Source organism: Neomonachus schauinslandi, chromosome 6 (genome assembly GCF_002201575.2).
Source record: "Neomonachus schauinslandi chromosome 6, ASM220157v2, whole genome shotgun sequence".
Taxonomy (NCBI): Eukaryota; Metazoa; Chordata; class Mammalia; order Carnivora; family Phocidae; genus Neomonachus; species Neomonachus schauinslandi.
Genome location: NC_058408.1, coordinates 128,635,890 through 128,658,981, shown reverse-complemented (window position 1 = coordinate 128,658,981; position 23,092 = coordinate 128,635,890). Strand labels below are relative to the sequence as shown.

General features: G+C 41.4%; 1 protein-coding gene across 5 annotated transcripts in view; it reads right to left on the bottom strand.

Moving 5' to 3' along the window:
* Window positions 1-22,095, bottom strand: part of CNNM2 (cyclin and CBS domain divalent metal cation transport mediator 2) — a 141,118-nt gene extending 119,023 nt beyond the window's left edge. For all 5 annotated transcript variants that reach the window (XM_021699562.2, XM_021699565.2, XM_021699564.2 and 2 more), the window contains exon 1: window positions 20,421-22,095. In XM_021699562.2, coding sequence (XP_021555237.1) covers window positions 20,421-22,041 — 1,621 coding nt within the window. In that variant the 5' untranslated portion in view covers window positions 22,042-22,095. The remainder of the gene's footprint in view (window positions 1-20,420) is intronic.
* Between the last annotated feature and the right edge of the window lie 997 nt (window positions 22,096-23,092).

Here is a 23,092-nt window from a genome sequence, read left to right as displayed (position 1 = left end):
GGAATTCTTTTCAAAATAAAAAGTTGCATGGGAAAAGAAGAGTGGAAATTACATAAGCAGAGAAAAGCAAGGTGAATCGTCCAGATAGGCAGTTTAAGAGCTAAAGAGGTAGCAATTTAGAGACTGAAAAGAATTAAGAAATGAGATATTAATTGTGGCACATAATTCTAAGTGGTGTAAGAGTTCAGAGATCAGCAGAGCTTTCAGAAAAAAATGAAATCTTAACTAGGTATTACAGGCAGAGAAGTTTTAGATGGGCAGAACTGTCTTTTAGGAGAGAAACGTGAGCAGAAGTATTGGCCATGGCATATGTACATATAAACATTCATACGTATGCTGATACAGACACACATATATACATATACGTATATTACATATGCAGTTATGAGATTAGCCTTTTCTGACAGAAGGTACAAATCTGGACTAGAATCAAAGTATAAAGACCTCAGTAAACTCTGGAAGGGCCTGGATTCTATAGTGTAGATAATGGGGACTCTTGTAGGGTTTATTTTCTTTTTGCATTTTTACCCTAAATAATAAGAGTAATGACTGCGTAATTTAGAAAACACAAAAAAGTATTATTATTAGCATTTTGGTGTATTTCCTACCAATCTTTCTGTAGTTTTTAAACCTTAGTTGAGACCCTATTGCTCTTTTCACTTAAAATAACCCATTTATTATAAAAACTTTATAAATGTTATTCTAGGGGTACCTGGCTGGCTGAGCAGGAAGAGCATGTGACTCTTGATCTTGGGGTTGTGGGTTCAAGCCCCAGGCTGGGTGTAGAGATTACTAAAAAAAAATAAACAAAAAAATGTGGGGGCACCTGGGTGGCTCAGTCAGTTAAGGGTCTGACTCTTGATTTCTGCTCAGGTCATGATCTCAGGGTCGTGAGATCGAGCCCCATGTCAGGCGCCCTGCTCAGCATGGAAGTCTACTTGAGATTCTCTACCTCTCCCTCTGCCCCTCCCCCTGCTCGCACTCTCTCTCTCTCTCAAATAAATAAATATTTAAAAAAAAAAAAATGTTACTCTAAATGGCTGCATTATATATACATACCTAGATTTGCTTAACCATTCCTCAATACTGGATTTTTAGATTGTTCATAATTTTTTTTGTTGTTTTTCAAAGGTTTCTTTTTTTTTTTAGAGGTGGGGGGCGAGGGGCAGAGAGAGAGAGACAATCTTAAGTAGGTTCCCCACCCAGCGTGGAGCTGGACGGGGGGCTCGATCTCACAACCCTGACCCTGAGATCATGACATGAGCTGAAATCAGGAGTCTGACCCTTAACCAACTAAGCCACCCAGAGCCCTAGGAGAGACAGAAACTTAAGCAGGCTCCACGCCCAGCACAGAGCCCAGGCAGGGCTCAATCTCACAACCCTGAGATCAAGGCCTGAGCTAAAATCAAGAGACTGACACTTAACCAACTGAGCCACCCAGGTGCCCCTAATTTTTTGCTATTTTAAAAAATACTCAGTTCCTTAAAAAATTAAAAATAGAATAACCATATGATCCTTTGATTGCACTTCTGGGTATATATCCAAAAGAACTAACAGCAGGGATTTGAATGGGTATTTGTACACCTATGTGCACAGCTGCATTATTCACAACAGTAAAAAGGTGGAAGCAACCCAGGTGTCCACCAATGGATGAATGGATTTAAAAAAGATAGTATTTACATACAATGAAATATTATTCAGCCTTGAAAAGGAAGAATATTCTAACACACACTGCAACATGGATAAACCTTTAGGACATTATACTAAGTGAAATAAGCCATTCACAAATGACAAATATTGTACAATTCCATTCATACAATGTATCTAATGGAGTCAAGTTCAGAGACAAAATAGAATGGTGGTTGCCAGGGCCGGGCAGGAGAGGTATGGGGAGTTGTTTAATGAGTACAGAGTTGCAGATAAAAAGAGTTCTGGAGAGTGGTTCGTACAACAATGTGAATATAATTAACACTACTGAACTGTACACATAAAAATGATAAATTTTATGTCATGTGTACCACAATTTTTAAAAATTAGTAAGTTTAAAAAATTAAATATATTTACACATGCATCTCTGCGTTTTAAGTTTGTTTTTTTTTTTAAAGATTTTATTTATTTATTTGACACAGAGAGAAAGTAGGAACACAAGCAGGGGGAGTGGGAAAGAGAGAATGTGGGGCTCGATCCCAGGACCCCGGGATCATGACCTGAACCAAAGGCAGACGCTTAACGACTGAGCCACCCAGCGCCCCTGCGTTTTAAGTTTTGCATGCACTTCTGATTAGTGCCTGCAGTCAGGTTCCTGAAAGTAGAGCTACAAGGGGTTACACAAAAGGCAGCAAGTTCTTCAGCACACTGCCAAATGGCTTTCCAGAAGATTATACCAATTAACCTTACCATCAATATTATACAAGAGTACCTGCCTCACACCACACCCTCAATAATATTCATTTCAGTCATTCAACAGTATTTACTGAGCATCTACATGCCAGGCCCTACTGTGGAATAGGGCAGGGAACAGGACGGATACAAGTTCCTGCCCTCATGGGGCATAAGTTCTGGTGGGAGAGGCAGGCCAAAAAAAAATTTTTTTTTTAATATAATAGTAAGCAAAAGATATAGTATAGGGCATTCGAAGAAAAAAGAACAAAGGGGAAGCAGAGAAGTATTGCAGGGGACAGACTGAAACTTTAGATAGGAAGACCACAGACGGCCAGCCTCACTGACACGGTGAAATGTGAGTAAAGATCCAAAGGAAGGAAGGGAGAGAACCGCAAAGCTATCTGGGAAAGAGCATTCCCAGAAGAGGGAACTGCAATCACAGAGGCCCTAAAGGCTGGAGCCTGCCTAGAGCGCCTGCAGCCCTCAAGGAAAAGGCCGAAGGCCAGTACGGCTGAAGCCGAGTCAGGGGGGAAGCAGCAGGAGATGCAATCAGAAACTGTCCACATCTCCTGGGGTCTTGATAATTGCACATTACCATTTTTTTCAATGTTCTTTTATTATGGTAAGAGTGCTTAACATGAGATGTACCCTCTAAATTTTTAAGTGTACAATATAGTATTGTGAACTATAGGTACAATGTTATTCAGCAGACATCTAGAACTTACTCATCTTGCTTTTATCATTTTTTTATCCTGGCTATTTGGATAGGTAAAAAGACAATGTGCTAGTCAGACTGCTATAACAAAATGCCATAGATGGATGGTGTAAACAACAGAGGCTGTGAAGTCCAAGATCAAGGTGCTAGCTGATTCAGTGCTTGGGCAGAGCTCTCTTCCTGGCTTAAAGATGGATGCTTTCGCACCATGTCCTCATGTGGCAGAGAGAAGGTGATCTCTCTTCCTCTTCTGATAAATCCCACTAACCCCGTCATGAGGGCCCCACCCTCATCACCTCATATAACCCTAATTATTTCCCAAAGGCCCCATCTCCAAATATCATCACATGGGAAGTTAGGGCTTCAAATCAGATGAATGGGGATGCCTGGGTGGCTCAGTCAGTTGGGCGTCTGCCTTCGGCTCAGGTCATGATCCCAGGGTCCTGGGATCGAGTCCCACATCGGGCTCCCTGCTCAGCGGGAAGCCTGCTTCTCCCTCTCCCACTCTGCCTGCTTGTGTTCCCTCTCTCGCTGTCTCTCTCTCTCTCTCTCTCTCTCTGTGTCAAATTAAAAAAAAAAAAAAGATCATTATGTGACTAATAAAAGCGAGTATCTTTAAAAAAAAAAACAATCGATGAATGAGGGGCGGGGGGGGCGGTGGCCACACAGTTCCGTCTATAGCAAATAATATCTTATTATTTTAATTTTAGGGCATTTTTGATAAAGCAGTAAGATGAAAGTTACACTTAAGGAAGATCAACTTGACAGAGGTATACTTGATGAAACAGACAAAACAAAGAAAGCCATCTTGGAAGTTTCACAATAATCAAGATGGAACGATTGATTTGATTTATTCATTCAAAATGCATTTATGGAACATCTAAAACAAAGCAGGCACTGAACAAGACATAAATAAAAGGGACTAAGGGCAGGAGGAGCAGCAGAAGAAATGGAGAGGAAAAAAGTGTAAGAGGAATTTCCAAAATATGTCAATAAAATTTGGTAACAAGATACAGGGGGGTAAAGAGCATAAATATGTATTGCAAGTAACTTGAGAGCAGGAAATGTATCTAATTCATCTTTGCATCCCACATAGTCATTTACTATGATACTTAAAAAATGCTTATGGAGGGCGCCTGGGTGGCTCCGTCGTTAAGCGTCTGCCTTCGGCTCAGGTCATGATCCCAGGGTCCTGGGATCGAGTCCCACATCGGGCTCCCTGCTCGGCAGGAAGCCTGCTTCTCGCTCTCCCACTCCCCCTGCTTGTGTTCCTGCTCTCGCTATCTCTCTCTGTCAAATAAATAAAACCTTAAAAAAAAAAAATGCTTATGGATTAGAGATAAGTCAAAGAAAGTTTTCTTTTTTTTAGAGGGCGCAGGGGCAGAGGGAAAGAGTATCTCAAGCAGAACCCCTGTCCTCAGCTGAGCGGGGAGCCTGACCCGGGGCTCAAGCCCATGACTCCAGATCACAACCTGAGCTGAAATCAAGAGTCAGACACTCAACCGACTGAGCCACCCAGGTGCCCCCCAAAGCAAGTTTTCTAAAGATGGATAAAGATGGAAGGCAGAGATAAAGGCAAACTCTTGGAGAATGCTCAATTAGAAATGGAAGGAAGAAATCAGGAAGCTAAAATGAAAAAGGAACAAGTCAGAGAGAGACAGGAGGAGAATCAAGGCTGGGCTGTATCATGTCACCAGAGCCATGGTGGAAAGAAGAGGGGTCCTTGCCTTAATGCCAAAAACAGCAAGGGAGACAAGGAAGCTGGGAAGGATGACAACCAAGACATGGATCTGGCAATAAAGGAAGTCACTGGTTGTGACAATTTGAAGCCAGATTGTAGAGGATTAAAGATGAATCCATCAGGGGCAAAGAAAAGGACGTAACTACTCTGCCTTAAGAAATCTTGCAGTAAAAGGAGAAAAGAAAAATAACCAGGTAATGATTTCCTAAGACACAAAACTCTGCCAGAAACACCTGCATTAGCCTCTGAATGTGCATGGAGGCTAAGCAAGACTTATGGGAGTATTTATGAACATTCAACCTTGTTGGGAGCCTCAAGCAGATGGGCTGAATGAATACAGGAAGATTCTCCCTAAATGGTGCACAAAGAGGCAGCAAATCTTCACATTTGCTACTAACTGCTGGTTTGGTAAGTGGCCTTAAGAGGTCACCGAGAAAGTAATACCCATAGTAGTAACAGCCGGTTTGCTGGATTTTAGCTAATGTGAGCTAAACCAGCTTAAGTCAATTAAGGTTCTTTTTTCTGTTTGTTTAGTCTCACTATGAAACTATCGGAGGCTCTCTTCAAACATCCAGAGATGTTTGGCTGTCCATTCATATTTAAGAGGCTTGTGCTTAAAGGCTGGCTGGAAGTTCCATGTCAAGTGATAAGCTTCACAGCAGAGGAACCCTACCAAAACATTTATATATTTTTAAACATCAAGGAACTGAATAAATAACATTTGTCTAATACGCATGGGACTATTTAAGAGCAGTACTGTTTGTAAGTAAAGCAAACATCAATTTCTCTTCCTAAAATGCTTCATTTTCTTGGGCAGTTACGTAAAAGGAGTAGAGGCAAAATCCATCATCATTATTTTATGTCATTTAAAAACCGACTTCAGGATCACTTTGGTTGAGCATCCGACTCTTGATTTTGGTGATTTGGGCTCAGGTTGTGATCTGGGGGTCACGGGATGGAGTCCCACATCAGGCTCCCCACTCAATGGAGGAAGGGGGTCTGCTTAAGATTCTCTCTCCCTCTTCCTCTGCCTCTCCCCCTCATGCGCTCTCTCCCTCTCTCTAAAATAAACAAATAAAGCTTTAAAAAATTAAATTAAATTAAATTAGGGGCTCCTGGTGACTCAGTAGGTTAAGCATCTGCCTTCAGCTCAGGTCATGATCTTAGGGCCCTGGGATCAAGCCCTGTGTGGGGCTCCCTGCTCAGGAGAGAGTCTGCTTCTCCCTCTCCTTCTGACCCTCCCCTCACTCATGCACTCTCTCTCTAATAAATAAATAAAATCTTAATTAAATTAAATTAATATAAAAAAATAAAAACAGACTTTAGGGGATGCCCAGTTGGCTCAGTCGGAATAGCATATGACTCTTGGTCTCAGGGTTGTGAGTTCAAGCCCCAAGTTGGGTAGAGAGATTACTTAAAAATAAACTCTTTAATAAATAAATTAAATATTAAAATAAAAACAGACTTTAGGAAAGACACCTAAGTGACAGCTAACTTATTCTATGAACTTTCTGTATACATACAGAAAAAGAAAGAAAATCACATCTTTTTATGTGTCTGGGATAAATGATGTATAATAGGTGTCCAATTTTATAGGAGTATAATCAAAACAAAACAAAACAAAACCTTGATCCTCATCAAAGTTAAAATGTCTTTTTATTTTAGCAAAATTTGTAAGCCTGGAAACCACTGAGCTTCAAGCATGAGTACTTCCAAAACATTCCTTTTATTTTTTCTTTTGTCTCCTTTTAATGATCATCACTGGATTCACAGTGATGATTTCTACAGATAAAAGGAAGCATCAGTTTTCAGAATCAATCTCCAAATGAGAAGTGTTTTGAGATTATAGCTTTATGCCCAAAGCACAAATCTAGCTGAAACTGAACTACTTCACCAGTCTTTGATTTAATAAGGGCAACCAAGTAAGTATCAAACAGCTTCACTCCAGGCAGTCCAGACACAAACCTAAACAAACTATATTTTGTCACCTAATAACATGCTTTGAAAACAAATGTGACACAATTTACTAAGCTGCTGGCATGCACATGTGCGCAAGCGTGTGTACACACACACACACCTTTTTTTTTTTTTAAGATTTTATTTATTAGAGAGAGAGAGAGAGAAAGCACAAGCAGTGGGAGTGGCAGGCAGAGGGAGAAACAGGCTCCTCGCTGAGCAGGGAGCCCGATGTGGGACTTGATCCCAGGACCCTGGGATTGTGACCTGAGCCGAAGGCAGACGCTTAACGGCTGAGCCACCCAGGCATCCCCCCCACACACATCTTATGAGCTTTAAAATGCTATTCATCTTTCACCCAAAGGCTAAGGATTCTGATAAGGGGGATAAATGGCACAAATGACAGCATGATTGCATTATGAAAAAACTCGACATTTCCTAAGGAAAAAAAGGAATTTCACCCAAATATACTGAGTACCACTTAATACCTACATCAGTGGTTCAAGTTACAAAATTTACTTTCAATAACATTTTAATGAATTTTATTTCCCCAAAAACATTACAAAATACATGCTTAAAAAAACGGGAAGCAACACAGAAAAATATACTTCCTTCCTTAAAACCCACCATCTAGAGGTAGTCATTGTTAGTTAACGTTTTGGCAAATGTTCTAGTCTTTGCAGGTAAATGTATGTATACAGGAACAAGGAAATAAAAAGTTTAAAGAAAGAAAACCTAAGCAGATGGCCCACACACTATGATTATAAAAATATTCTACTGAACTGACTTGCTTCCAGCAGAACTTCACCCCCCCCACCCCAATCAATCCTATGCCCCTAAAGTTTAATAACCACTGGAGCACGAAAAATATCTCTGCTCAGAAATCAACTCTGCAGAGACCAAATTATTCCTGCCACACACTAAATCAAGGAGTTACACTAGTGACTAAAGGAAACAAATGTTGAAGGAGATGGGAGAGTATGCCGTCTTGTGCTGTTTTTAATGTTACCTTTTAAAACCTGCTCAAATATTTCCATCTCTTGCATGATTCTCAGGACTGCCTAAGCCCCAAATACCATTCTGCAGAGGCTCCAAGTTGAGTCAGCACATTGTTTTTATGATTGCAGATGGGCAAATGGAAAAACTGAGGCTTTGCTCACTCCCATAAAGATCAGATGATGCCCTCAGTCTGTCTTTGCTAGCATGAGCATGGGAAAACATTCTCCCTCTCAGATTACCAGCCCTTCACCCCACCCCCAGCACCTTAAAAAAAAAAAAAAGAAGAAAGAAAGAAAAAGAACAGAGAGTTTCATTTTGTTTCTTCTGGTTACCTGGTACCCAAAAACCTCACAGATTATACTGATGATGGCAGTAGGAAATGCAGAGTGACTGTATGCCAGGATTTTCCCTAGTCTCTAAAAATGACCCAAAGGAAACCCTTGGTAAAATGGCCTGGAAAAGAAAGGCACTACAAAGCCCCTTAGATATTAAGCAAACAAAAACAGTCTTTTCTGTGCTCATCTCCTAGCCCAAATCCCAAAACTGATACAAAGCCACTCTAAATATTAGACAGATTAACTTTTAAAATCCCAAGCTCCAGCCAACTGTATTTTTGGTCTCTTTGACACATTTTATGCAGCCTTTTTTTTTTTTCCTATATCCAACTGAAATAGAAAATTCACCCCTTCTTGTCAAACTTCCCAAAGAATGACATTGTCAGTAACCAATAGAGGGTTCTTTACTCTATACATATGAAAGTGGCAAGTAAAAATGACTAAATTTTTAAATGAAAAATATAAAATTTACTACAATCAAATGAAACAAACATAAAATAACCCCCAAACACTCACATGTATTTAAAAAGCACTTTTATATATATTTTTAAAGATTTATTTATTTTAGAGAGCACGTGCAGGGAAGAGGGGCAAAGGGAGAGGCAAAAAGAGAATCTTAAGCAGACTCCCCACTGAACATGGAGCCCAACACAGTGCTCGATCTCAGGACTCTAAAATCATGACCTAAGCCAAAACCAAGAGTCAGACACTTAACCTACTGAGCCACCCAGGCATCCCACTTTTACATTTTAAGAACAATTTGTTAGCTAATAAATGAGTTCAGCAAAGTTGAAGGACACAAGATCAACATTGAATTCTATATATTAGCAATGAATAATCCTGAAAATGAAATAAATAAAACAATTCCATTTATAATAGCATCAAAAAAATTAAATTTACTCCTAAGTGTTTTGTTTAACAAAAAGATTGCAAATAGACAAAACATTGCTGAAGGAAATTAAATAAGACCTAAATAAATGGAAAGACATCCCATATTCATGGATGGAAGATTTAATATTGCTGACATTGCAATACTCCCAAAACTGACCTACAGATTCAATGCAATCTCTATCAAAATTCCAACTGCCTTTTTGTATAAATGGACAAGATCCATGAAAAATTCATATGGAAATGTAAGGGATCCTGACAACCAAAACTATTATGGAAAAGAACAAAGTTGGAGAATTCATACTCCCCAACTTCTAAACTTACTACAAAGCTACAACAACTAGAACAATGTGTCACTGGCATAAGGAAGACACACGGATCAGTGAAACAGAATTTAGAGTCCAGAAATAAATCCTCACATTTATGATCAATTGACTTATGACAAGGATGCTAAGACAATTCAATGAAGAAAGAAGAGTCTTTTCAAGAAATGGTGCTGGAACTACTTGATATCAACACACAAAAAGAGTAAGTTGGACCCCTACCTCACACCATATACAAAAATTAACTCAAAATGGATTAAAAGCCTAAATATAAAAGCTAAAACTATGAAAATCTTAGAAGAAAATAGAGGCATAAATCTTTGTGACCTTGGATTAGGCAATGGTTTCTTAGATATGACAATAAAGATAAAACAACAAAAGAAAAAAGGGATAAGTTGGACTTCATTAAATTAAAAACTGTTCTGCTTTAAATGTTACTACCAAGCAAATGAAAAGGCAACTCAGAATGAGAGAAAATATTTGCAAATCATGAATCTGATAAGTATATGTGATGCAGTATTCAGAATACATAAAGAATTCTTACAAGTCAGGGGCGCCTGTGTGGCTCAGTCAGTTAAGTGTCCAACTCTTAATTTCCACTCAAGTCAAGATCTCAGTGTCCTGAGATCAAGCCCTGAGTCAGGGAGTCTGTCTCTATGCTCAGCAGGGAGTCTGCTTGAAATTCTTTCCCTCTGCCCCTCCCCCGGCTCATGCACGTGCTCTCTCGTGCACACGCTCTCTCTCTCTAAAATAAATAAAATCTTAAAAAAAAAATTCTTACAATAATAAAAAAAGACAAATAATCCAATTTAAAAATGGGCAAAGGATCTGAAGATATGCAAAGGGCCAATAAGCACATGAAGAGTTGCTCAACACCATTAGACATCAGGGCAATATAAATCAAAACCGCAACGAGATACCATTTCACACCTACTGAATGACTATAATAATAAAAAAGATTTTTTTAATTTTAAAGTACAGTAAAAGAGTTGGCAAAAATATGGAGAAATTGGAACCCTAATACACTGTTGATGGGAATGTAAAATGGTGCGGAGACTGGAAAACAGTTCGGCAGTTTCTCAAACAGTTGAAAATTGAGTTACCACATGACCCAGCAATCTTACTCCTATGTATATACACAAAAGAATTGAAAATATATGTGCATAAAAACATGTATACCAATAGTCATAGCAACATTAATTATGATGGCTAAAAGGTAGGAAAAGCTTAAATGTCCAACAACTGATAAATGGATAAACAAACTGTGGTGTGTGTGTGTATATATATATATATATATCCATAAAATAGAATATTATTTGACTATAAAAAGGAATTAAATACTGATACACTCTACAACTTGGATGAGCCTTGAAAACATTATGCTAAGTGAAAGAAGCTTGACACAAAGGGCCACATTAATGGTTTCCAGGGACTGTGGGGAGTGGGTAATGGAGAGTGGTTGCTAACAGGCACAGGAGTAATGAAAATATTCTGGAAGTAGACAGCAGTTAACGGTTACTCAACCTTGTGAATACACTGAAAACCACCAAGTTGTATGATAGGTGAATTATATCTCAATTTTTTAAATTTTTAAAAGAATCACTTGTTTCAGCAGTAAAACGTCCTTAAGGAGAAATGGAATAATATGATTTCCCTAATATGAGCAAAGGTTAGTTTTCCCAAGATCAGGATTCATAATGTTCTCAGCAGACTTAAATTTTTCCTAAGTATGATATTGTACAAAGTTAACAAAAAGATTTTTTGCAAAGACTGGCTATGATCACCCTATCCTAACACATCAACTACTTTTCTTATTTCCATGTTCTGCTTCAGTCCATACACTAAGTATTTTTGCATGCCTATAATCCATGCAAAATAATCAGTCTAGATTTTCCCATACTGCTTTATTGCCTTCAACATTATCATTAAATGGTTATAATTAGTTGACATCTATAATTTTCTTTCTTTTTTTTTTTAAAGATTTTATTTATTTATTTGAGAGAGAGAGTGAGAGAGAGAAAGAGCACAAGAGGGGGGAGCAGGAGAGGGAGAAGCAGACTCCCTGCCGAGCAGGGAGCCCGATGCGGGACTCGATCCCGGGACTCCAGGATCATGACCTGAGCCGAAGGCAGTCGCTTAACCAACTGAGCCACCCAGGCGCCCGACATCTATAATTTTCTTAACTCCCTCCCCTCTATGCCCTGCCTTGAAATGTTAGACATTTATTTCCAATTCTTCACTATTTATAGATAATATTGCAATATACATGCAACACGAAAAGCCAATGTAGCTTTTTTCTTCTCTTGAATTATACCACTGAATTAAGATTTCCGGGGGGGGGGGATTACTAAACCAAAGGGTAGGACATTTTAATGACTCCTGGTTGCCTTCCAAAAGTATTACAAATTTACATTGCTATAAGCAACAAAAATTTGCTATATTAGACATTACCATTTTTTATGCTTTGATATAATCAATGTTAAAAGATTTTATCAAAGTAATTTGAGATCTTCCTTTTAGGCTTCAAACTTCGGTTATTCAAGGGCTTCCAAAATCCATGAGTATTTGTTCTATTTCCTTTAAACTTTGTAGCCTTTTTTTAGTCACTTAAAGAGATTGAAGATTTTTATTATTATTATTATTGAAGTATAGTTGACACACATTACATCAGTTTCAGGTGTACAACATAGTGATTTCACAACTCTATACATTATGCTGTGCTCACCACAAGGGTAGCTACCGTCTGTCACCATACAACGCAATTACAGTACCACTGACTATATTCCCTAGGTGGTACCAATTATCCCTGTGACTTATTCACCCGTTACCGGAAGCCTGTACCTCCCACTCCCCTTCACCCATTTTGCTCACCCTCCCAGCCCCCTCGCCTCTGGCAACCACCAGTTTGTTCTCTGTATTTATGGGTCTATTCCTGCTTTTTGTTTGTTCATTTGTTTTGTCTTTTAGAATCCACATATAAGTGAAATCATATGGCATTTTTCTTTCTCTGACTTATTTCACTCAGCATTATACCCTCTAAATCCACCCATGTTGTTGCAAATGGCAAGATTTCATCCTTTTTATGGCTGAGTAATATTCCATTACACATACACATACACACATACACACACATACACCCCACCACCACACACACCCCAGCTCTTCTTTATCCATTGACCTATCAATCGCCATGTGGGCTGCTTCCATAATTTGGTTATTAAGTAATGCTTAAATAATGCTATAATAAAGTTCAAATTAGTGTTTTCATTTTCTTTGAGTAAATACCCAGTAATGGAATTAGTGGATCATATGGTATTTCTTTTTTTTTTTTTTTTTAGATTTTATTTATTTGACAGAGAGAGACACAGCAAGAGAGGGAACACAAGCAGGGGGACTGGGAGAGGGAGAAGCAGGCTTCCCACTGATCAGGGAGCCCGATATGGGGCTCGATCCCAGGACCCTGGGACCAAGACCTGAGCCGAAGGCAGACACTTAACGACTGAGCCACACAGGCGCCCTAGTATTTCTATTTTAAATTTTTGAAGACTCTCAATATTCTTTTCCACAGTGGCTGCCCCAATTTACATTCCCATTAACAGTGCACACGGGTTCATTCTCACCAACATTTGTTATTTCTTGTCTTTTTGATACTAGCCAGAATGATTTTTTTAATTCAGGATTCTTACTCTAAGAAGGGTAGAACATGTAACTGATTGTTCTGTTTTCCTTCAAAATATGTATGCATGTGGCCATCTTGTCAACTAACAGCAACTGTTAGAAAAGTAACAGAGGCTAGAATTCAATCACAATAAAAGAAAAAACCTGCAATAACTAGCCACTTTCAAGCTTCTGCCATCCATAACAACTATGAACACACATGGCTCAAGGTGTTTCTTGACTAGCAATACCTAGTCCAAAGAAAGATCAAGAACGATGAGGAGCCTATAGCATCATGATGACAAAAATAATGGTTAACTGAGCACTAAGTGCCAGGTACTACTCCAAGCATTTTTACATTCATTACCACATTAATTCTTACTAAGTACCCTAGGAGTCAGAAACCATCCCATTTTACTATGGAAAAAAACTGAGGCTTAAAGAGAGTAAGTTACTTGTCCAAAGTAGATCTAGGAAGGGCACATTTTTCTTAACCTTTGCATTAGTGAGTAGTATCTTCCCCACAGGATATAAATTCAAAGAGAAGTATCCCCACCTAGGTCTGATAGCAAGGGGATGGGGTGGTTAAGTATGAAGAAATGAAGATCTCACCATCATTACAGCCGTACTTATAGTCAGTGGTAGCACTAATGTAAAATGGGGGGAGTGGGCACCCCCATTATCTCCATCAACCCCTAAGCCAACCTAATAAACATATCACCTACAGTGGGTGCTTGTTATTCGTCCCTTAGCTCCCCCGGCCAAAGTGTGTTACCCCTAAATTCCCTCTGTGTAAACATTCCAGACTTGCCAGTGTATGTGATGTTGAAAGAATGCTTCTTAGTGTCTCTTTCTTTTTTTAAGATTTTATTTGGGGGGGGGGGGCGCCTGGGTAAGTTCAGTCGGTTGAGCCTCTGATTCTTGGTTTCAGCTCAGGTTGTGGTCTTGGGGGTGGTGGGATCCAGCCCTGAGACGGGCTCCGCACTCAGTGTGGAGTCTGCTTGGGATTCTCTCTCCCTCGCCCTCTGCCCTGCCCCCTCACTCTCTAAAATAAATAAATCTCAAAAAAAAAAAAAAAAAAAAAAATTAGGCAACCTTTTCTTCCCCCCAACACCCCACCCCCCTTCAAAAAAAAAAAACCCCAAAAAAAAAAAAAAAAAAAAAAGATTAGGCTTCTTTTTCTGCCCCCCACAGGTCCTGTCCCCGTGCTTTAATAAAACCACCTAAAAAAACCAACAACAAAAAGATTTTAATTTTTTTTAAGTAATCTCTACACCTAAGGTGGGCTAGAACTCACAACCCCAAGATCTAGAGTCACACGCTCTACCAACTGAGCTAGCCAGGTGCACCTAGTGTCTCTCTTTTTTGATGTTGGTAGGATTGGGGATTTCTGATTTGTGTCCTGGGAAAAAGCAGGTGAAAAGAGAATACTAAAATAAATTGTATTCAATCCTAGTAAATCCATTTCCATGTATTTAGTTTAATAAACATTCTTTATATTCCAAGCAAAGCTTACGAGAATTGAAGTTTACTACCAGTTAAATATATGTGCTTAGAACATAAGGCCCCTTAGAAAGAAAGATACTACTTTATACAGAACTAAAGTAAATACCTAATTGGAGTCCAGAGATTTGTTTTCTTAAAGTCTAAGTATTCAAGAACAAATAAAACCATAAATATTATGTTGGTTCAGTCTATTTTGTGGGTTTTCCTGGTTAATGATATTTTAAATTGTGTTTAGATTTGCTAGTAATTAAAATTAACTGATCCTTCCCAGTAGTTTGGAATGTTTCAAAATTTAAATAATTCTGGGCCCTTTGTGGGGAGAGGGTGGTAGTGTGTAATCCCCACAAAAAACAAGAGAAAAGCAGAACAAGGTCCTTCCCTGTTTCATCCAAACCATAGCAAGTCAGAGCCGGTATTCAACTATGGTGTCTCCTGACCTAAAAAGCTATGCTCAAGCTTCCATGGTCCTATTATGACAAACAACCTCCCAAATCAGGCATGATTCTCGGTAAGAATTTAACTTATATTTTTAAAAAAGGACACTTAGGACAGATAGATGCATGCATGGGGCACATACTTCAAATGCTTTGATGAATATTTCAATGGGAAATTTACAGACCTGAACTGTGAATAAAAATTTAAAAAGCCAAAGAAGTTTTGCCCTAAATTCCCAAGTCCAATCTTAATTACTCTCATAGAAGACACAATCAAAAGAAAACACATCATTCATGGCTATCCAAAACAAGTTAACTCAAATGAAAGGCCTACTATTTAACTATTAAGGATTCAAGCAATCTCAAGACCCATTTCCTAAAATACCCACCTAGTCTGACCTCAGCAGAGTAAAAAACTCAATCAAAGCAATAAGCTAAAATAAAATGAGCTCACACATTCAGATTTATATTCTGTGTAACAAAATGCCTGTCAACAATGGCTTGAATCCGGGATGTCAAAAATATTGACATCAAAATCACAGGGCCAAAACCAATGGCAAACCTGAATATTTGCTTTTTCAATGACAAAGATACCTTTAACTCTGACCACAATAACTTTACCTTGGGACCAGAAGGCCTGCTTGATGGAATGGAAAGAACTCCAGTCTAGAAACAGGGACATGGATACTACTAACTAGGTGGGTAGCCCTGAGCAAGTCACTTATAAGACTTTCCTTCTCAGAGTGTACTTTCCTTATTTACAAGGATGACTAGGCCAACGTTTTCTAAACTCACCTAACTGTAGGGTAACTGTTAAAGATATGTGTCCCAAGCCTCCTTCCCTAGATTCTGCTTCAGGACACCTCTGCATGAGGCCTAGGACCTTATTCTTAATAAGTGATCCAAGTGGTTCTTATCAAACACTGGAGATGATCCTCAAGCTGCCTGCCTTCCACCTCTGATTCTACACTAGCTGGATATTTCATAGTGATGATCTAAAAACATACGAAATTATAATAGTTTAACACTGTTACTGTACAAAGTTACTAAACATACAAGATCATAGAAGCAAATATATCCACCCATCCATCCCTGCCATCATTCATTCATGCCTTCAAACACCAATAAAAACATCCTTCTAGATTCTAGGCAAGTGAAACACTTTGTTTGGTGAGGAAAAAAGTTTCCAACATTAAACCCTCATCATACTGATATGGAAAGACTTGTGTTATAGGAAGAGAGAATTGCATACCTAGTGTTTTAAGTGAAAACACTTAAACAGTGTTTAAGTGAAAACACTCTTCCCTTAAGGAACATTATCTGGTGATCCTACCTGTTCCTGGTTAAGGAAAAGCTAGAAAATAGCCTGGCTAAGTCCCTAGCAGCTATAAAACTGCATGCTCTGCAATACTGGAATGCAATTGTTACAAAGCAAAAAGAAAAAAAACAAAACAAAACAATAATAACTAGTTACTAATTCTTCAAATTCAACCCCAGTAGAGTCAACTGGGTGGCCAAGAGTCCACAATGTTTTACAAGGAAGGTTTTGTCAGGTCAATGGAGAACCTCTGGTGTCTTTCTGCATACAAAGGTAGCAACCTTCAATTTAGCTTTCCTTCCTCTCCACAATTTTGCTTCAAGACAGTTTTTCTAGAAGTCTCATAATCTTCTCCTGGGGTTTACTTTTATCCTCTTATTTAAAATTGTAAGTAACTACAACAGTAACTAAAGAAAAAGAGAACGATTGCATGGAGCACAGAGGGGCACAGCTGTAAAAGATGCTCATTACCAATCAATTACTATATAGGTGGCAACAAAAATGCAAATAAAATCAAGATTAAAACACAAAACTGGGGCGCCTGGGTGGCTCAGTTGGTTAAGCGACTGCCTTCGGCTCAGGTCATGATCCTGGAGTCCCTGGATCGAGTCCCGCATCGGGCTCCCTGCTCGGCAGGGAGCCTGCTTCTGCCTCTGACCCTCCCCCCTCTCATATGCTCTCTCTCTCTCATTCTCTCTGTCTCAAATAAATAAAATCTTTAAAAAAAAAAAAAAACAACACAAAACTGAATTTGAGTCATCCTTGCAGCAGGACAGATGAAAAACAAGAGTGAAGCATTATTGCATGCTTTAGCTATCAGAAAAACAGCTGTAGAATATTTCATTAAAGCACCACACTAGTACATTATAACGTTAGCATAAAACATTTTCACCAAAATGAAACTTGATGCTTGGCATGGAAAAGAATTCTTTAGATTTAGGATCACAAAGGCCAAGAAACGGATTTGTTTTAATGGCAAAAGTGGGGAAACCAACTGTTATGTACACCATCACAGAAGCACTGGGTTTAAAGCCATCTATATGTTTAAATACATTTCTGTGACTGTTGCCCAACTAGCTCTGAGGCAATGCTTTGACAAAAGACCAAACTTCACCCTCACTCAAACCAGAAATGTAAGATCAGAATCAAGGGGACCAGTGTAATGGTTAAGCCTAGAGTAGTTAAGAGCTCCAGTTTGGTTGTCACACAGACCTGAGTTAAAACCCATATCAACAAATTACTGTGTGACCTTGAACAAATCATGTAACCTGAGCCTCAATTTCCTCACTTGTAAAATGGAGAAAAGGCTTCACTCGGCCACTGTGAGATTTAAACAAGGTAATTCGTGTAAAACATTCAGCCCTGTGCCTGGCGCAGTCAATAAATAAAAAGCTAACTGCAAAATGAGTATAATGACTGTCTTCCAACCTCAAGGAAAGCTGATTTTCCAAGTAGCCAGGCAAAAAGTTCTAATCAGTAGAAAGAAGACATTCACACATTCTTATATAAAGGTAGCTTTTCATTTCTTTCCACATTGGGAACCTTTCCCCCTCGGTGGTAAAGCATAACTCACACTGATGATGTACAGCTCTATAAAGAAAAGACTTCAAGGCAGACATTCTTAGTTGGGAAGGGCAATTTTCAATGAGATCTGGATTAATGTTCTAACAGTCTGAGGGAGTTACAATTGGTATTATTAGGAGAAGGAAGGAAAGAGAGGAAGAAAAAGCCTTCACACCATCCCATACACCATCATTCAATAGAGAAAAAACAATAAAGGTTGACTGTTCACAGTATTTCAAAGTGAACTAGAAAATAAACAAAAGAGTATCTGGTAAAATATTTTAAGTCACAGGGAAGAAAGAACTAACACAGCCGTTAGTAAGGTTAAAGTGACCAAACTCATCAAAAAAAGATCAAGAAGGGGAAGGTGAAAAATCAATGGTTCTTACAGTTTAAGTAACAAACACCCACTCTATCCTTCTAAGATCATGGCTGAAATTTCCCATTTGCAACCTACTGTCTTTGCCTGCTCTTCCAAACATGCCACTAACTTGAGTGTACCTTTAACTTGTACTATCTCCTTAACCAAACATATCACTCTAGTTAAGGACAAAAAGTTCTGTGCATTATTATTTTTCAAAAATTCATGGGAAAATATTAGTAACTCCGTTATCTAAAGGTACCGTGAGAGGTAACATTGGGGAGAAAGAGTTCCTCCTGAAAATAAACCACAGAAAATACATAGGAATATTGTTCAAGGACAACCAAAAACAAGTTTCAAAATGATGCAAATTTTGAAATTTTGAGGTAGGGGCAAGATTAATGAGTTGTAAGGTAAAGAGCTAAATTCTCCAAGAAAAAAAGATATAGAAGTGAAGAAAAGGCTTCATTCAGCAGGGAGGACACACTAGTGTTTCAATCCATCAGGAGATAGGCAAAAATTCTGAATTAAAAAATCATGGAATAAATTATCTGTCTCAATGTTGCAAAACCTAGCAACAGAAAGAAAGTATTTCAGAGGCATTTTCAAGCACTGCAAGGTATCTTTCTGTACTAGATATATTATTGCAAAATGAAAGAAGAGATTGGTCAGATGCTCTAATTAACAGCTTAGCAGTGAAAGGATAATGACACCCCCCAAAAGAAGCTCTGTCACTTAGATAATGGACATTTTCTTTTTACTGTTTAAGAATCCAGAAGAATCTCCTTCTGCTTTTAAATGCAAATTACCAATCTCTGAAGCACATTCTGCTCTATTCCTTTATCTGAAAATTACTGCAATGTGATCCCGTTCCAGAGAGGACACCATTCAGCCAGGAGAATGGAATTAGGGCAAACACACGCTCTATGGGGATGTTCAGATCACCACGTTCAGTGAGCTGTCAACACTTACTAAACACAGCCTTTTTTGGTGGAGAGACCACTCTGAGCGCTCAAATTTCTATTTGCAGAAGGAAAACTTAGTTTTGAGGACTAGCAAGTCATTAAAGGTTACATACACATTTTAATACCTGCACTAGCACCACAGCAATTAAACAGCTCAGCAGCCCTTGATTTTCAAATGGCAACACTATTTACTGGAAACTTTTTTAAAGACAGAATTTCAGTAATAATTGCATGAGTTGCTATTTGCCTGTTCATTACATGGTAAAACAAACAAAAAATACCACCATGCAAGAAAGGTGAGCACATCAGACTCTGCACCTCTCTTCCCTGCTAAAACTCCCCAGAACAGTGAGCACTGACTTGGTTTTTTAAAAACTTGAACTTAATATACCAAGTGATCAAGGTCAAAAAGAACACTTACAAACCAGAAAAAAACTCAAGAAATAAATAAACCACAACAGAGGGCGTCATCCCATTGTTAAATGTTCAAGATCTCTGCCAAAACCACACTTGGTTTGGGAAATTTTATTTGTCAAGTAAAGATAAACAAATAGTGAAGAAAGCTAGACAAGATAGCCTCATAAAAGGTTAACTCACCCCTAGTCTTTCTAAGTCATACATTAATAACTAACTTTACTTTTTAAAAAACTCTCTTTTCTAGCTAAGGCGAGTCACATCCGGATGAGTGAACCTTTTTGGTGATATTTGGCTTAACCCATCCCCTATCTCCAAAGGCAGACCTCGGTCTGCCCCACAGGTGGCCTGACAACCAGGAACAGAGCTACTGAAAAGGCACTTCCAATCTCTGAAATGTCAATGAATGTTTAAGGAGGAAAAGGATTTTCTAAATCCTAAACCTATAGATATTCTAAACCTATTTAAATGTTTTCCAAACGCCGGAGATGAGTACATCTCAGCCAGATGTCACAGCATGGCATTAGCTGGCCCCTATTTGCAACCACCCACTCAGAACTGGGGCAATGAATGCAGCAGACCCCTCAAGACCAGAGTTGCAGGCAGTATCATGCACAGAAAATAGAACGCCTGCTTTTTGAAATGCGAAAAAGCCAGTGACGTTAGCCTTGTGCTTTTAAAAAAAACCTAGAAGCTCTTACTAGTTCAATCCATCCCCAAATCCACGCCACCCTTTCAACTTTGCAATTAAGAGAGAGGAGAAATTCCGGTCAACTCGCCTTGGGGGGTTGGTAGAGGGCTCAAGTAGGGAGGAGGATGGAGAGAGAAAAAGCAAGCCAATGAAAGATACCAAAATTTCCCACCTTTCTTAAATTCTTCCAGCATAGCGTCCAACTTGGTGTCATTGAAAACAAAGTGCAAGGGGTGGTTATAAAATTTAGTGATGGTTTTCAGGGGAGTACAGTCATCTGGATCCACGAAGGCCAAGTCTTTGACAAAGAGGAGGTCCACGATGTTGGAGCGCTCCCCCTCAAATACTGGAATACGTGTGTAGCCGCTCTCCATGATCTCCGACATGGTGTTGAAGTCCAGAATGGCTTCGCCGGTGATCATGAAGCAGTCCCGGAGCGGAGTCATCACGTCCTCCACTGTCTTGGTGCGGAGCTCCAGCGCCCCTTGGATGATGTTCAGCTCCTCCTTAACAAGGTCGTTGTAGGGGTCGGTGACCCGGAGCATCTCCAGCAGTTTTTCCCGGTTATAGACAGTGCCTATCTCCTGGCCGAGGACGCAGTCCAGCAGCTTGCTAACCGGGTAAGAAGCGGGGAAGGTCATCATCATGAAAAACTTGGTGAGGAAGATGGTGTTGGCCCCTACAGCCAGGCCGTGCCGGGAGCAGATGGCCTGGGGCACGATTTCCCCAAAGATGACGATGCCGATGGTGGAGACCACCACCGCCACGAGGCCTGAGCCGGCGATGTCGTCGAGCAGGATGGTGAGCGTGGTGTTGACCAGCACGTTGCCCAGCAGCAGCGAGCACAGCAGGTAGTTTCCCTGCCTGCGCACGGGCTCGATGCGCTTGGCATAATTCTTCTCCTTCTCGGTGCCGCAGTTCTGCACGATGCGCAGCTCCATCGGGTCCAGAGCCATCAGCCCCAGGTTGAGGCCGCTGAACATGCCCGACAGGCACAGGAGCAGCGAAATGAAGATCACCTGCAGCCAGAAGGGTAGCAGGAACTTCTTCTCCTCGCCCACAATCATCTTGGTGTCCTCGCCGTCGTGATAAATCCAGGTGGTCTCGGCCCACGGGGGCGGCGGGAGCCCGGCCACCCCGGAGCCGCCCTTGCCCCCGACGGCGCCACCCGCGGACCCCGGGCCGCCGGCGCCTAGGGCTGGTGTGGAGAGCGATGTGCACAGGTAATAGGACTTGCTCTTCTCCATCTTGCGCAGCGGTTTGATCTCGATCTCAATGATGCCCGATGTACGGCGGTTGAGAATGATGTGGGGCAAGATGATGATATCTGAGGTGCGGATGCCGCAGCGCTGGGGGCCGCTGTCCGGCTCTGGCGGCGCGGGGCCCCCTAGCCCGCGCTCGCCTGGGCTGTGGCGCCGCCGCTCATGCTCCGTGAAGGCGATGCGGGACCACGTCTCGTTGTTGATGTTCTGCCCGTACACCCGCAGCTTGACCCGGGTCCGCTCGCTCACCCGCAGCGCCCCCCCTTCCATGAACGACACGTCGTTCGTGTCCTCCAGCCGCAACCCGATGATCACCGTCTCCTCGTTCTCGCCCGCTGCTGCGCAGCCGCCCGCGCCGCAGCAGCAGCTCAGCAGTAGCAGCGGCAGCAGCCGGCCCGCCGCTGCCTGCAGGACCCCCCGGCCGCGGGCGCTGAGGCTGCGGCGCGCCGCCATCTTCCAAGTGGGCAGTGCGGCGGCTGCCTGCCCGCCCGCCATCTTTACTTCGGGTTCACAAGCGACACAGCCAATCATAGGGTGGCTGCTCCAGCTGCGGCTTCATCCTTCCCACCCGGCGGCGCGAGCGCAGGCACCGGCCCCTGGGCGAGATTGCGGCGGAGCGTCCGCACACACTGTTCAGCAGTCCGGCTCCCTGACTGACACTGACTCGGCCTCGGCTAGCTGAGGAACCTGGAGACTCGCGGGAGGGGAAAAAGGGAGGGGGAAGCGCCAGCCGCTCCCGCGAGAGGCAGGCGGACTAGCCAATCACGCGCAGGTGCCCACCCTCCCAGCCAGGGGGCTGGAATGGGGGCGTGGTCATGAGCGGAGCAGCGGGCCAATAGCAAGGTAGGTGGGTGGGGCGATGAAGGCCACCGTCCCCCTCAGCACGCCAAGTTTCCAACTGAAAGGCGCGTGACTCTTGTGTATGTGCGAGGGGAGGAGGTGTGGCCAGCTGGGGCCCGAGAGCCAGTCACAGATGAGGGCTGTACGAAAGGGGGCGGGGCCTCAAGTCCAGCTACCAATGAAAAGGGGCCGTCTGTGGGTCTGGCGCTCCCTGAGGGGCTTCGGTAGTAGATTCCCGCACCTGGGTAGGCAGCGTTGGGCTAATCTCCCGTGGTGTTAGGCGGTTTTTCGCTGCACCGCATTGCCGGCTCCCGCAGTGCTCAATGTTCGTGCGGAGAGGGCCGCCCCATGGGTCCGAGAAACAGACTAGGGAGGTCTTAAGATGCACATCTGCCTGAAAAGCGGGACACCGGCTGCGCCACCCACCTCTACTTGTCCACGCCGCTCTGCCCGAGATAAGCGGCGGCTCGGTAGCCCCAGCACCTATTGACCGGTTTCTTCTGGAGACTCACTTCTCGCTATGGGATGCTCTCACTCTGCAGCTTTGTGGTCATATGGCGCCACCTGCCGGCCACGTGGGCACCCTGCAATACTTTTCAGGTCCGCAAACCCCAAAAGCTGTGCCAGAGGTGGGAAGGTTATAGTGAAGCACTTTCCCCACCTTACAAGTCAAGAACCCTCTCACTATACCACAAAGCTATGGTAATCAAAACAATATGGTATTGGTATTAAAAAGGCACAT